This window comes from Ochotona princeps, chromosome 7, assembly GCF_030435755.1.
Source record: "Ochotona princeps isolate mOchPri1 chromosome 7, mOchPri1.hap1, whole genome shotgun sequence".
NCBI lineage: Eukaryota > Metazoa > Chordata > Mammalia > Lagomorpha > Ochotonidae > Ochotona > Ochotona princeps.
The window spans coordinates 33688190-33703324 of NC_080838.1; the positions used below are offsets into that span (position 1 = coordinate 33688190).

A 15135-nucleotide genomic window follows, 5' to 3' on the forward strand; every position below is an offset into this window, starting at 1 on the left:
ATGTGCGTTCTCCGTATATATATTTGAAGAAGATACAGTTATTTCTTGGTATTCTAGCAATAAATCCTTAATAAAATTTAACATTTAAAAAAATTTATATGTTTATATTAAAGACAAAATTATGTAGAGAGCAGGAGGGGAGTGTGTGTGTGTGTGTATGTGAGTGAGTGAGTGAGAATGAATGAGAATTTTCCATTTGCTGCTTCACTCCCCAGAGGGCCACAGTAGCCAGCCCAGAGCTGGGCCAAGCCGAAGCCAGGTGCCTGGAACTCCATCTCATGTGGGTTGCTGGGGCACAAAGACTTGGGCTGTCTTCAGTTGCTTTCCTAAACCCATTGTCATGAAGCTGGATTGGAAGAGGTTAAGCTAGGGCTTGTGCCACAGCTAAAACCCTTAGGCACATTCTTTAGGGTGAAATTGATCATGGAAGGTAACCTGTAAGAAAAGTAAATTTTGCACCTAGTAAAAAAACAAAAAGTGATATTTAAGTTGTTGCTTTCTGTATGTTTGAAATTATAGAGTATAGGTATGACTTTTTTCTTGATTGTCAGCTGTTTGCGTTGGCTCTAGAATATGTATCACATGACCAAAAATGAAGTTTCCAGGAATTTTTTTTTTTTTTTACATAAATTGAAAATATTTGGGCCTGGCGGCGTGGCCTAGCGGCTAAAGTCCTCGCCTTGAACTCCCCGGGATCCCATATGGGCGCCGGTTCTAATCCCAGCAGCTCCACTTCCCATCCAGCTCCCTGCTTGTAGCCTGGGAAGGCAGTTGAGGACAGCCCAATGCATTGGGACACTGCACCAGCATGGGAGACCCGGAAGAGGTTTCTGGTTCCCGGCTTCGGATTGGCGCGCACTGGCCCGTTGCGACTCACTTGGGGAGTGAATCATCGGATGGAAGATCTTCCTCTCTGTCTCTCCTCCTCTCTGTATATCTGACCTTGTAATAAAATAAATAAATCTTTAAAAAAAAATCCAAGAACTGTAAGTTTTATTCTATGTTTTCTGTGAATAAAATATTTTTATACATTATTATGGCAAAGAATACAGTAACACTTCTTTCGTTCTGCTTGTGCTGGTGAATTTCAAACAGGTGTGTGAGTTTTTGTTTTTAATGTTGTGTTTATTTAAAGGTCAGAGAACTCCATGTGATGTTTGACTAGTCAAATGCTCTCAGCAGCTGGCTGAACCTAATGAAAGCTGGAAGCCAGGAGTTCAATCCAGGTCTCCCATATTGGTGGCAGGACCACCATAAATGTTCATATGTAAACATGGAAAGATACCTAGAACATATTAAATAAAAAAAGCAGGTTATAGAATTGTAATGTGATTCTATTTGGATGTTTGAAGAAGAAAATATTATATAAATGCTTATCTAGACATACATGGATTGCAAAGGATACACAAGAAGCCACTAACTAGCTCCATCTGGAAAGTAGTATTTAGCTACCTGAGAGCAGGGAATTTTATTTCATAATCATCATTGTCCGAACTTTTGTTTTTCTACAGTGAGTATATTGTTACTTTAATATTTAGGAAACTACCAAAAAGGGTTTGTACTTCTTTTTGCTGTATATATTTCTGTATAACAAAATATCCCAACATTTAGCAACTTAAACCAACAAATGTTTCTTTGAAAGGCAAATAGAGAAAATATAAATCTCAAAATCTTTCATGTGCAAACTGGCTCCCTCAGTATCTGCAGGAAGGCTGCGCCAGGCTGAACCAGGAGTCAGAAAGCATTGGGGTCTCCAACAACCCCCATGCCTTTCAGAAAACCCATAAATTGTAATGTTTCTTACGAGCATCAGCAGGATGCTGGATAGGAAGTAGGGTTGTGAGTCTCAAACAGATGCTGTGATAGCATGTAATATTGGTCTACCCGCTTCACAACAATTGAGCTGCCCCTATCTCAGAGGGGTTTTTTTTAGGGTTATAAACTTGGAAACATCTTCTCTGGTTGGTTCTGGCCTAGGGGTTTGATGAGAGTGTAGTCAGGCTGTAGGCTGGGCTGTAATTACCTCAAGACTCCAAGAGTTTGCTGGGTTTTCCTGTAGCCTATTCATGTGGTTACTGGCCGACCTGGGTTCCTCAGCAGGTGGATCTCTCGGTAGGGCTGTTGACAGCTTGGCAGTTTGCTTCTGCCAGGCTCAGTGGTCTGAGAGAAGGAGAGTCCAACACTGGAGGAATCTTGGAAGTGACATATCATCCCCTCTACTCTTGGTTGTACAGACCAGTCCTGTTACAGTGTGAGGGACTGCTACACAAGGGGGGTGAATAACATGAGATGGGGTGATTGGGGCCTGCTGGATCTGTTATGGTGTGTAGCTTGTGATGGAGAAGAAAAATAATTATATTAACCATTTAAATGAAAGCTATGTTTTAAATGTTTCTTTACCTATATCTGTAAATACTTACTTTTTTTTTTTTTCAGGTCCAGCACAAAATCAAATGCAGGTTCCTTCTGGCTATGGAATACATCAAAACTATGTATCTCCCTCAGGACATTATTCTCAAGGACCTGGGAAAATGACCTCATTGCCATTGGATAGCCAGTGTGATGATTACTACTCTGGTCTCTATACAGTACCAACACAAAATGTGATACCTCCCAGCACAACAAACCAACAGCCAGGAGCACAGCAGATGTATGGCAGGGGTCCACCTGCCCATCACATTGTGGGATCCACTCCAGGATCTTTCCAAGGTGCTGCACCATCAGCATCCCATCTGCATACGAGTGCCTCCCAGTCATACTCCTCTTTTGTGAATCACTACAATAGTCCAGCCATGTACTCTACCAACTCCTCTGTTGCTTCTCAGGGATTTCCCTCTACATGTGGTCATTATGCTATGTCAACTGTTTCTGATGCTGTATATCCTAGTGCTTCATATCCCTCTCTGCCTGCTGGTGACCCTTATGGGCAAATGTTTACCTCTCCAAATACTCCAGCCATCAGGCCAGTTAAAGATCATTCATTTTCTGGTCAAAAAGCAGCTGTCAGCCATCCTTCACTGCTTCCACCTCCACCTCCATCATCACAGCAGCACCATCAGCCTCAAAGTCTGTCAGGATACAATGCTGTGTCATGGTCACCTTCAGGCCTTCCGCAAGCCAATGACAGTCTCATCCGAAACCACGCGGGATCCCTGAATATGTCCAACAGCAACCCAGCAAGTACGGGTAGGTGGAATGAAAAATCACTAAAACAGGGTTAAAAATTTTCTGTTTTTTCCCACTCCGGGTATTTACATGAAGGCTAAAGAGAAAGTAGAAAAATAGGAAGTTAACGCACTTAAATTATCCTGTGTTAGTTACTTTCATGGAAGATACGTTTTTTCGACATAAAAACTTTTCTCATTCACAAATTGATAAACTAAGATGGAATATGGGAACAAGAAAAAATATATACATGACTACTCTGGTGTAGCATATCTTTCTTCTGAAGCCAAGGTGTGGTTACACTTGTTTAAAAATTCTGTATTTTTTAAAGTGTGGTGCATAGAATGTATTCATCTTAATTTAGCTGCTGAATTTGAATTTAACATAATCTGCTCTTGAAGTGAATGAATTATGTAAGGAATGGGAGTTGGACACAGTGTGGTAATTTATGATTAATGTCTATTGAAGTTTCTAACAACCTTAGATAATTTCACTTTTTAAAATTGGAATTTTAACATTGGCTCTGAACTGTATATTTGAATTGAGTACCTCAAATACGGAAATGGATGTGCCATTATTTTTAGGCAGATATTACGTTCACATTCAAAATATGAAATAAAAGAAACTTTCAATGTCATCTTTTAAAATGCAGGATGAGGTACTATAACTGGCTCTAGGATCTTAGATTATTTAAAAGTCTACTACAACTATATATGTTTTTGGTGTTAAGTTAGACTGAACTTACTGGTAGTGTTTTCATTTAAGGACATTTCCTTATTTACTTTTTGCATACTTTTTGAAAAGCACATAATTTTAAGAAATAATAAGGTAAAACTTGTGTTAAAGTGTAGAATTTTACCAAAAGTTACTTTTAAATTATTTTGAATATCTACTGCTAATACTGCTTACTAAGAATCACATTAATAGCATAATATGAAACAGTAGTGTCCAATTAATAGTGTTTTACTCTGCACAGTTTTTTTTAAAGATTTATTTATTTTTCATTACAAAGTCAGATATACAGAGAGGAGGAGAGACAGAGAGGAAGATCCTCCGTCCGATAATTCACTCCCCAAGTGACTGCAACGGCCGGTGCTGCATCAATCTGAAGCCGGGAACCAGGAACGTCTTCCGGGTCTCCCACGTGGGTGCCAGGCGCTGCAGTTTTATATAAGAGGTATTTAATAAACTCCTTGTGTAAACATAATGAAACAGTTTTATACTGCTGTTATAAAAGCCTTCTTATACGAATTTAAAGTCAGTGAATACTTAATATTGTATTTATCATCTCTGGGTGGTGATGTAGCTGAGCAAAGAAAAGTGACCACCCTGAAGGAGATCATTTTTCTAGACAAAATAAGTAAAGGGTAGAAATAAGCTAGAAAACTGCATTGAAAAGTTGAAACAGTATAGGAGATTAGTTTCAGTTTTGGAAGCTTGAGATATTGCAGAGCTGTGAAATGAAGATAATATGTTTTTTTGCTTTCTTATATTCCTGGATTCCTTTAGATTTTCTAAAGCTGCATTTGAACTTTATTTTTTTTCTTGCTTTGTACCTATCACTTGTAGATGTTTCCATATTTACTCTTTGTGCATGTTGAGGTGTCCATCATTATGTTACAGGATTTGATGTTTGCAGTTATCCCTCCCCACTCCCTTTTAAAGAAAATATGATGTAGAATCTTTCTTTATGTATAAAGATTTATTATTATTATTATTATTATTATTATTGGAAAGGCAAAGTTACAGAGAGAAGGAAGAGACAGAGTCTTCCATCTGCTGGTCCACTCACCAAATGGCTGCAGTGACTGGAGCTGGGTTAGTTAGAAGCTAAGAGCTTCTTCTTGGTTTCCTACGCAGGGGCCCAAAATAACTTAAAGTTGGGCCATTTTCTGTTGCGTTTCCAGACACATTAGCAGGAAACTGGATCTAAAGTGAGCAGTTGGCTTGAACCAACAGCCATATGGGATACTGGTGCTGCAGATGGAGGCTTAACCTAATTGTACCCTGGCACTGTCCCCAGTGCTTACCCCTTCTTTAATATATCTGCTGGGCTACAGCATTCGATCTGTATGTACTCAGTAGCTGGGAGACCTGGAAGAAACTCCTGGCTCCTGGCTTCGGATTGGCTCAGCTCTGGCTATTGCATCATTGCAGCCACTTGGGGAGTGAATCAGCAGTTAGAAGATCTTCCTCTCTGTCTCTTCTCCTCTGTGTATGTGTGACTTTCCAAAAAGACTTGATCCACATCCTCTTGATCCACATCCTCATAATGTTTATAGTCCACTTGGGGAAGCAAAATAAACACGAATCTCAAATTGCTGTTAGTTAAGAGTTGTAAAGCAAAGATGAATTCTCCATGATTAAGAATAAATTACAGATGAAATAAAATACTTACGTGCAGAAAAGAAATGTTTCTAAAGCCTTACAGGAGAGAGGCTTTATTTATTTATTTATTTTTATTTTTTGCAAAGAAGATTTATAGAGCAAGAGAGAGGTTGACCTTCTGTACAAATGGCTGCAATGGCCAGAACTGAGCTGATCTGAAGCCAGAAGCCAGGAGCTTCTTCAGGTCTCCCATGCAGGTACAGTGAAATAAGGCTTTGAGGGCCGTCCGCCACTGCTTTTCCTGGCAATAAGCAGGGAGCTGGATGGGAAGTGGAGCAATCAGGACTGAACTAGCGCCAGTATGGGATGCTGGCACTTGTATGGGAAGGATTAGCCTATTAAGCCATCGCACCACCCCAGGAGGGAAGATTTCTTAAGGTTAACATGTAATGTTAATCATAAAGGGTAGACATTATAAACTTCACTCATTATTTTGTTTTTAAAGATTTTTTTTTATTTGAAAGGCAGAGTTGACAGAGAGGGAAAAGGAGTAAGAGTGTACAAGTGAACGTCCATCCACTGGTTGACTCCCAAAATGGTCACAGCATCCAGGGCTCCAGGGCTGGGTCAAATTGAAGCTAGCAGCCAGGAGCCTCCTCTCCGTCTCCCACATGGTACAGGAACCTAAGGGCTTGGGCCGTCTCCTGCTGCCTTCCCAGGTGTTTTGGCAGGAAGGCTGATAGGAAGTGGAGCAGCCAGGACTTGAACCTGTGCCCATATGACATGCCAGCTTTGCAGGCAGCAATGTTACCTGCCATGCCATACCAACCCCTTCTGTAATCATTTCTGATTTCTAATTTAGCTCTAAAGCTGTGACCTGGGAGAATAAAATATTCTATTATATATAAGAAACATATATAAACTAATAAGCAAATACATGAGTAGTCATTTTCACATACAAAAAAACATACTCATCCCTACTAATAATTAAAACTAAAATGAATTCTTCTCCCTAGCATTGGATTAGTAAAAATTTGAAAAATGCTAGAGATGCTGAAAAGCTGAAGGGACACCAAGTTGCACTCACTACCTGTTGGGAGGATGTACTGGTTCAGTATGTTGGGAGATAGCCACACCCAAAGCTCGTCTCTCCCACTGGACTGCAGAGAAGGCTTCCTCAAGGTTTGTGCTTACAGGGCACCTGGGAATCTTGCTAAAATGGAGGTTTTGATTCGTGCGATATGGCTTGGCTCATTTCTACAAACTTCTGCTTGGGATACATGTTTCTAGTCCGTAGGCTACATTTGGAAGACAATGGTCCTAGGTGCTGGGTTTTTTTGGCTGTGCAGCACTTTGTTTTGGAATAGTTGGGCTAAATTAGAGCAGAGTTCTTCCTAGGTCAAACACCACAATCCTGCTCCCACCCCACGGTTAATCCTGTAGGTAAGGTACTCCTGCCTTCCCATCTTCGCTGTCTGAGCTGTGGCACGTAGACTGAGAAGCCCTGCCCTAGAGAAACTTGCACATCCGTGAACGGACATGTTCCCCAATGTTCAAATCTTCAGTGTTTGTGAAAACAGACAATTGGAAACAAAAGGACAGTTTGTAGTAGTTTGGATAAATTATATTCCCGTAGATTTCTTAGTTGCAGTGAACGTGGGGAAATAGAGCTGTGCTTAGAACACTGCCAAATCCCATAAATGCAACAGGAAATCACAGAGGAATACAAACACCTGGAGTCTGCTGTTAACAAAGTTTAAAGCAAAAACAGGTGTTTGATCCACATGAGATACCCACCTGCCGTATCTTGAGTGACTGGGTTCAAGTCCTGGCCTACTTTTGATTCCAGCTTCCTGCTAATGTGCCTCCTGGAATGCAACAAATGAGGGCTCTAGAATTGGATTCCTTTATTTACACAGAAGACCTGGATTGAGTTCTTGACTCCTGGATTTGTCCTGGATTTTTGTAGGCATTAGGGAAGTGAATCAGCAGATGGAGAATAAAAATTGAAAAATAATTCATTTTAGGGAAACTGATATATTTGGTAAAATATTTAAAAAGAAAAGGAAGGAAAAATCAGCTTAGTTTGAGGAGGCAAAAGAGCTTGCTGACAGCTTGGACAGCAGTGGGAGGATTTAGTAGTCCCGTATCTCAGGTTGACATCTTGTTCAATGACACATTGCATGTGTGGCATTAGTCCTATGAAGTAAATGTAGCTGAAAAGTTCCTAATGTCTGGTTATGTTATAGTCATCATAATATTGTAGCACAATGCATTATTCTCATGTGTGTGGTGGTACTGATGTAAACAGTTTCACTGTGCTGCTAGTTACATAAAAGTATAGCGCCTGGAATTCTGTACAGTATTTAGTACTTGATGAGTAATTATGGTGTTTACTGTATCTTTTTTTTTTTACCATGAGTTCAGTGTTACTATTTATATAAAAACAGTAAAGCAGTTTGCTGTTACACTGGCAACAGCACCATATAACTCAGATTCATCGCATCTCCTGATTGCGTCAGTTTCTCTTGTGTTCAGGATCATAACCTCATGTTTTGTTCATCGTTTCCCCATGAGCAGTAGATTGTACCTTGTCTATACCATATAGCCTAGCTGTGTGCAGGATACCCTGTAACGTTTGTATGGTGACCCAGTTGTCTCTTAGTGATTTTTCAAAGATTCCTGTTGTTAAGTGACATACGAGTATATTTTCAAAGTTGGATGCTGAATTCATGGATTTTTTTTTAAAGATTTAATTTCTTTTTACTTGAAAGGGTTTTAGAGAAAATGAGAGTCAGAGGAAGATGTCTTCCCTCTCTTGATAAGCTCTCAAAAAAGGCCGCAGTGGCCACAGTGAGCTGATCCGAAGCCAGGAACTAGGAGCTTCTTCCAGGTTTCCCACATTGGAGCAGGATCCCAACAACTTGTGCCATCTTCTGTTGCTTTCCTAGGCGTATTAGCAGGGAGCTGCATCAGAAGTGGAGCAGCTGGTGCTCAAACCAGTGTCCATAGAGGATGGTGGTGCCTCAGGTAGAAGCTTAGCTTAATATGTCGCAGCTCCAGTCCCATGGATACTTTACTTTTTATTTTTTTTAACAAGGTTTATTTTTATCTGAAGGGCAGATTTTACAGAGATGGATAGGGAGAGAAGGTTTTCCATCTGCTGGTTCACTGCCCAAATGACCACAGTGGCCAGAGTTGAACTGATGTGAAGCTAGGAGCCAGGAGCTGCTTCTTGGTTTCCCACATGAGCTCATGACCCCATGGACTTGCAACATCCTTTGCTGCTTTTCCAGGCTATAAGCAGAGAGCTCGATCCAGAAGTGGAGGAGCAGGACATGAATTGGCACCTGTATGGGATGCTGGTATCACAAGGCTGAGGATTAGCCAGATGTGCCACTGTGCTTGCCCTTCTTTTACTATGCTTTAAGCTGTGTATATTCATGTATGTTTGCATACATGTACACACATACATCTAGTTGAAGATTATTGAATCTTCTTAGTTACTAGTTGTATGATGTTAAATATTTATCACTGTTGTGTTAAAAGTTTATTGTGCATTATTTATTGCTAGTTAACAAGTAAAGTATTGCTTTCAGAGTTTTGTGGGTTGGCAGCAAAGTTGCTTGCTATTTTCCTGGATCTACTTTAGATGGAGGGTGTACTGGGCCAGAAGATCCCGGAAGGCCTCACTTACATGTCTAACAGTGGGTGGAGATTCTTTTCTAGGATGCTGAGGTCTTTCTGCGCGTGATAGACACTACAGTGTTTGATGAGCAGAAATGCACAAGCTGCAGTGTCTGTGTGCTTGAAGTTCTGGCCTTTGCTCCTGCTGCATTCTATTGATTAAAGCCAGTTGCAGGGTTAGCTCTGACTTAAGTGGGAAAATAGACTCTACCACAAACTGCAACATACTGTGATGTTTTCCATCCCCACAGTGACCATCTGCTTCCTGCTTAAAATAATGAAGCAATCAGCATGTTGAAGACTATTTTCCTTCTAGCTTCTCTTCCCATTCTTCATGTTTAGAGCATGTTCATGCTATTAGACATACAACACATTTGGTTCAGTCACTGTATTCCTAGAGCTGAGTTTACTTATATATACATGTAATGACCCATCTGTAAATAGATGTATATGTATATGTGCATATTTAACAATATGTAGATACTACTGACCACTGATTTTTGCCACAGATTTTCCAACTGTTGCTTAACTGGATGCTTTTTTTAAACAGTGTTTACATAGATGGGAGGGATGCCCATGTGATCTCCTATTAGGGTGGGGAGGATGAAGGTATGGAGGAAGGTGAGTGGGACAACTGTTTCAATTATTTTTTTTTCTCCTGTGCCTTCAGGGAAGGAAGAGAAGGCAGCGACTCCTTACTGTCAAACTGTGTTAGCACCCAGGGATGAGGGGATTGTCATTTGATGATCCTTTAGAGACCCTGATGTGGGGAAGAGTATTCTGAGGATGTTACTGGAATGGTTTTGATAATTCTAAGATGTTGTCGGCTTCGTTACACCAGGGTTGAGAAAATCTTTCCAAAATCTTGGCTAGCCAAGCCACCTTAGTGCTTCCAAAGGTTCAGGAAATGTTGCAGAGCTTGGCAAGGGGAGTAGTCCAACCTGTTCAGCTTTCCCTCCTCTGCCAAGGCACTCGGTGATGTCTGCTGCCCTAGATGAGCTGGTTGTCATATTCCTTATGTGTATCTGGGCATGTTGTGCACTGCGCAGGCCTCAGCAACTGAGGAGTTCAGTTCAGACACTTGCACTGCAAGATCGGACCTGGTATCTTGTGATTTTCTCTGTTACTATTGATCTAGCTGGGGAGTCCCCCAAGAAGCCTCGACTGGGTGACCTCAGACTTGACTCTTGTGTGCACCAGCCAGTGCAGGGTCTCAGGTTCAGAGCATCACTTGAACCAAGCTGGAAAATCTTAAGTTTCCTTTATTTATTTATCTGAGAGAGTTAAAGAGAAAAGAGAGACACAGAGATAATAACATTCACTAGTTCACTTACCAAATGGCTACAAAGACCAGGATGATTCTTCTTACGTTGTTGCAGGGGTCTAAACACTTGGGCCATCTGCTGCTGCTTTTCCCAAGCCTTTAGTGGGAACTGGATCAAAAGTGGCGTTGTCAGAATTCAAACCAGCACCCTTATAGGATGTCAACATTGCAGGCAGTGCAGTGTTTTTACTCACTATACCACAATGCCAACCCCATTTGGCATTTTTGTCCCATAGGAGTTAGGGGTGATTTGAGCTATGACAAAGGCCCACTATGAATCATGTGTACTTTATTCCAGAAGTCTAGCCTGCTGTTAATATTCCTTTCCTTACATGTGAGATTAGGCATATGGTTTGAAACAGCAAATGAGAAGTGGCAGTTCGCAGCGCAGAATGAGAACTGAGCTGGAAACATCTGGAGTTCAAGAATTACATTACTGCTGAGGCGAATAACCTCTATGAATTTTCTTTCCAGAGATACCATTGTATTGTACAGTAACTAATAGTAGTGATCATTAGTAAAGAAAAGCTGCTTTGGGTTTATTTTGTTGAAGAAGATAAACAAGATTGTGAAACGTTTTAGGAAAATTGCAATTAAAAATCAGTAAAACGAGGTATTTGACCTAGAAATTAAATGTCCGTATGCCATATCAGAGTGCATGGATTCAGTACCTACCTCTGGCTTGTGACTTCAGCTCCCTGCTATATAGACCCTAGAAGGAAGTGATGGCTCAAGTAGTTGGGCTTCTGTCATCCAAGTGGAGTTTGGACACTGGGGGAATGAATCAGCAGATGGAATCTCTCGGGATGCATGTTAGCAGAAAGCTGTAGCAGAAGCAGAGCCAGGATTTGAAGCAGCACTCCTTGTCCAGGACGTAGATGTCCCAAGTGGTACCTTTACATTAATCAAACATTTGCATAGGTATCTTTTAGATAAATGTCCTACGAGATCTTCAAGTAAGCTGTGCTTTTCAGTAAGCCTGTTTTAGGATGTTTCAAACTTTATTGTTGCTAATGAAATAGTTTCTTCTCTTCAGTTGCAGACTCTTCATCCTATCCTGTTACACAAAATGTTCGTTCTTCTAAGTCCAGCCCAGTAGTATCTACTGGTGTGTCAGGAGCTTCCTCATCAAGAATCCCTCCCACTGCAAATCACCCAGTTGAACCTATGGCCTCGGTTACTACACAGCCATCAGACCTGTTACAGCAGAAAGGTATTTGAGAAACTTGTTATTATTTTATACACACATGCAGTCATACTCAAGTAACTGAAAATGTCAACTATATTGCCATAATTTCTAAAAAGTATAAAGGAATTTCTAATCTATCCACATATAACTTTTTCATTTTCTCTGTTAGTTTCAGCCCTCTGTTTATGTTGATATATTTTACATTACAATCAAAAACATTTACATATTTTAAAAAATTTTGTGAGGTTGTATGTAGTTCTGTATATCAGTGTAGTCTTTTTAATCTTTTACATGGCTAATCATCACTGTGGTGATACGATTTCATAATTTATTTCTCTATTATTGGACATATACTTCCTTTCCTTTTTTTTTAAAACATTAGGAGAAAGCAGCCAAGATTTCCTTATTTAATGAATCTCCATATTCTTATATTATGGTGTCTGTGCTTATCATTATTGTTAGTAGAAAATAACCTCTGACACAGTTTTGAGAATAAGGATGAGAATGAAACTATAACCCCACACAAGCATCATTGACCAGCTATATGATTTATGTGTTTATAATTGCCAGGTGTTAAATAATCAGCAGTTAATAAAGTGTCATGTTTGGACCTCGCTTCCCCAAAATTTCTTCTTTGGGGAGTAGTTGTGTTACTTTCTATAGCCCTAAATTGTAGATGATAGATGTTTCTGGTTAACATATTGTACGTTTGGTTAGAGATAACTGGTTTTAGGAATCTTTGATTTGTATTTCCCACAGCAACCATTATAATGTGTTAGGGACTAAACTCCTATGTAATGACAGCTCCCACCTTTAGTATAAAATTCCTTCCATTATGTTGTGAAACTCAGAAAAGGAAAATGCATAATAAATTCTTTGAAAACTGGTGTGGTATATGGGTTAAACCGCTTCCTGAGATGCTGGTATCTTGCACTGGAGTGCCAGTTTGAGTGTCAGCTGCTCAGTTTTTGATTCAGCTCCTTGTTAATGTGCTTGGGATAACAACAGAAGATGATGCAAGTACTTGGACCCCTGCCATCTATGTGGGAGACCCAGTGGAGTTCCAAGTTTCATGACTTCGATTTGGCTCAGCCCTGGGCATTAGTCATTTCAGAGGGAACCAACAATGGAATCTCTCTCTAGCTCTGTTTCTTTCTCTCAGGGCATCTCAGTGTCTGTGCTTGTTGAACTCTGTCACTCACTTTCAAAGAACTGGGACGTGTGGAAAGTCATGAGTGGTTTCCCCCTTTGTCTCTTCCCTTTCCCCAGAAACAATAAGAAGAAATAGCAAATTTGGAAGCAATGAGTTCACCTAATTTTCCCTAAACCTCGATCCTTCCCACCCTGATCAGCCATGGAGTCATTATTAAAAAATTTTAGAAGTACACAAAAAAATCAGTGGGAAATCTTCAAAAAGAAAATTTGCCTTCAAAGTGAAGAGCCAGTGGGAAAGTTTTGCTTATCAAGAGTAGAATAAACTTAAGGGTGGGGCATAGTCCTCAGTAGATGAAAGATACCTTCTCATGTCTGTCTGTATTCTGCATTAATGCCCAATTCTCCTTTCTTAGATGTTCTCCTTTTGACCCTTTACACTTTGATTTCTTTCTTCTTACTGTTTCCTTTGTGACCATCTTAGTTTAAGTATTATCCTGCCATTTTACTATAAAGATTATTTTGTAAACCATTTTTCCACTAAACAGTTTTTTTCTTTTCTCACCAATGGATTTTGAAGAGGGAAGCTCCCCTTTATTAGGCACTTATAATATGCCAGTAATATTATCTCATTAGCCTTCATTTTAATACTGTCCTATAGATTATTATTCCTATTTTACGCATACAAAAACATGGCATTTATGGCAATTAAGAACTTGGCCTAGAACCACAAGTTAATAGGTAGCAGAGCAGAAGATTTCTAGTTCAAAAATGAGAAATAAAATGAGAGAATTTTTTTCTTGAAGATAAGTATTGTGATTTGCCCAAGAGAAGCTGCTTGCTTAAGTTAAAAAAAAAACGATACTAGAGACACTTGAATTATAGTTGTAGCTTTTGTTATTGCTTCTCTGTTGTTTTCATTTGTTTTTAAATTTTTATGTTATTTTAAAAGCTGAACAGACAGCGAGTTCTTCCATTCATTGATTAACTTCCTGAATGCCTGCAGAAACCAAAGCTGGGCCAGTTGGAAGTGAGGTACTGGAAACTCAGTCCAGGTTCTGCGTGTGGACAAGGACCCTAAACTGCTGGAATAATCAGCAGCTCTCTCCCTGGGAGCAGATGATCAGGAAGCTGAACTTGGGGGTGGAGCTGTGGCCTGAACTCAGACACTGATGTAGGAGTAGATTTCCCAAGTCCTTGCTTAACTAACGCAGCAGATGTCTGTCCTTCCCTTTCCCTTAGGTAGCCAACTGTCCTCTTAGTGGCCTCTTGCTTTGGGTTAGAGCTAAGTTACAATGCTTAATGCTTCTGTGAGTCAGGGCTGCCATTATCCAAGTTGTAGTTACAAGTTGTATTTGCAGTTCTGCAGCGTACCACAGGGTATGCTGTGGGCCTAATCACTCTATAAAAATTTTCTCCTCCTGCAGCAAGGAGCCCCTTGATTTGTTCTTCCAGTATAAGCATTTTTTTTTGCTGCTTATTAAAAACATCATGTCTTTGCTTGAATATTCCCTAAAAAAATTTGAAAATAGTGTAACCACTTGAACAATTTTTATATTTTATGCTAAAATTGAAGTTATGTGATATGTGGACTTTTGAAAACAAAGATATTACATTATCCTTGACGATGATTCTACTACAATGATGCAATCATCATATTTTAAAAAAATAGCTAAGCCCTTTTTTAGCTGAAAAGTTCACTTTTTTCCTTTCCATGGAGCCACAACCATGTCCTAAATTTGAAAAAAAATAGTATTTATTGAGGTAGATGCTTTTTAAAATGATTCTGTTGTACTTTTCTGACACAGAAATACACAAATTAAAATTGAAAGTTTGTTTTCTTATCTGAGACCATAAAAATCTAAATATTGCTTTTTTTCTTTTTGCATTAAGCAGTCATTACAAACACCAATAGTCATAGTTGATCAAAACAATACCAATATCATGATTTTTACTATTTGTATAGAAAATATATTTCTCATTTATATAAATACATTTACTGAGATGGACGCACTCACACTCATACCTCTTCTTCCCGTAGCATTATATCTTGGTCTTTATTATATATGGTAGTGTTCAGATCAACTTGATTTCTACTTTCATAAATGTAATTGCTAAGAAACTTTGTTCACGGAAATTAAGTAAAATGATATTGGAAGAGCTTTACTAAAGCAATCTTTACTTTTTTCTTTTTTAACTTTTTTTAGTATTCTAAGTTACTTTTCAGAATTGTTGTTATGGCTGGCTTTGTGGCACTGCACATTAAGCCCTTTCTTGCAAGCCAGCATCC

At 39.5% G+C, this 15135-nt stretch overlaps 1 protein-coding gene across 5 annotated transcripts in view; it reads left to right on the forward strand.

Moving 5' to 3' along the window:
* Positions 1-15135, forward strand: part of SEC24B (SEC24 homolog B, COPII coat complex component) — an 86595-nt gene that overhangs the window by 11553 nt on the left and 59907 nt on the right. For all 5 annotated transcript variants that reach the window (XR_009245839.1, XM_058666920.1, XM_004594528.4 and 2 more), the window contains exons 2-3: positions 2437-3186; positions 11541-11717. Coding sequence is in view for 4 of the 5 variants with exons in the window: in XM_058666920.1 (XP_058522903.1) it covers positions 2437-3186; positions 11541-11717 (927 nt within the window). In the remaining variant the exon portion in view is untranslated. The remainder of the gene's footprint in view (positions 1-2436; positions 3187-11540; positions 11718-15135) is intronic.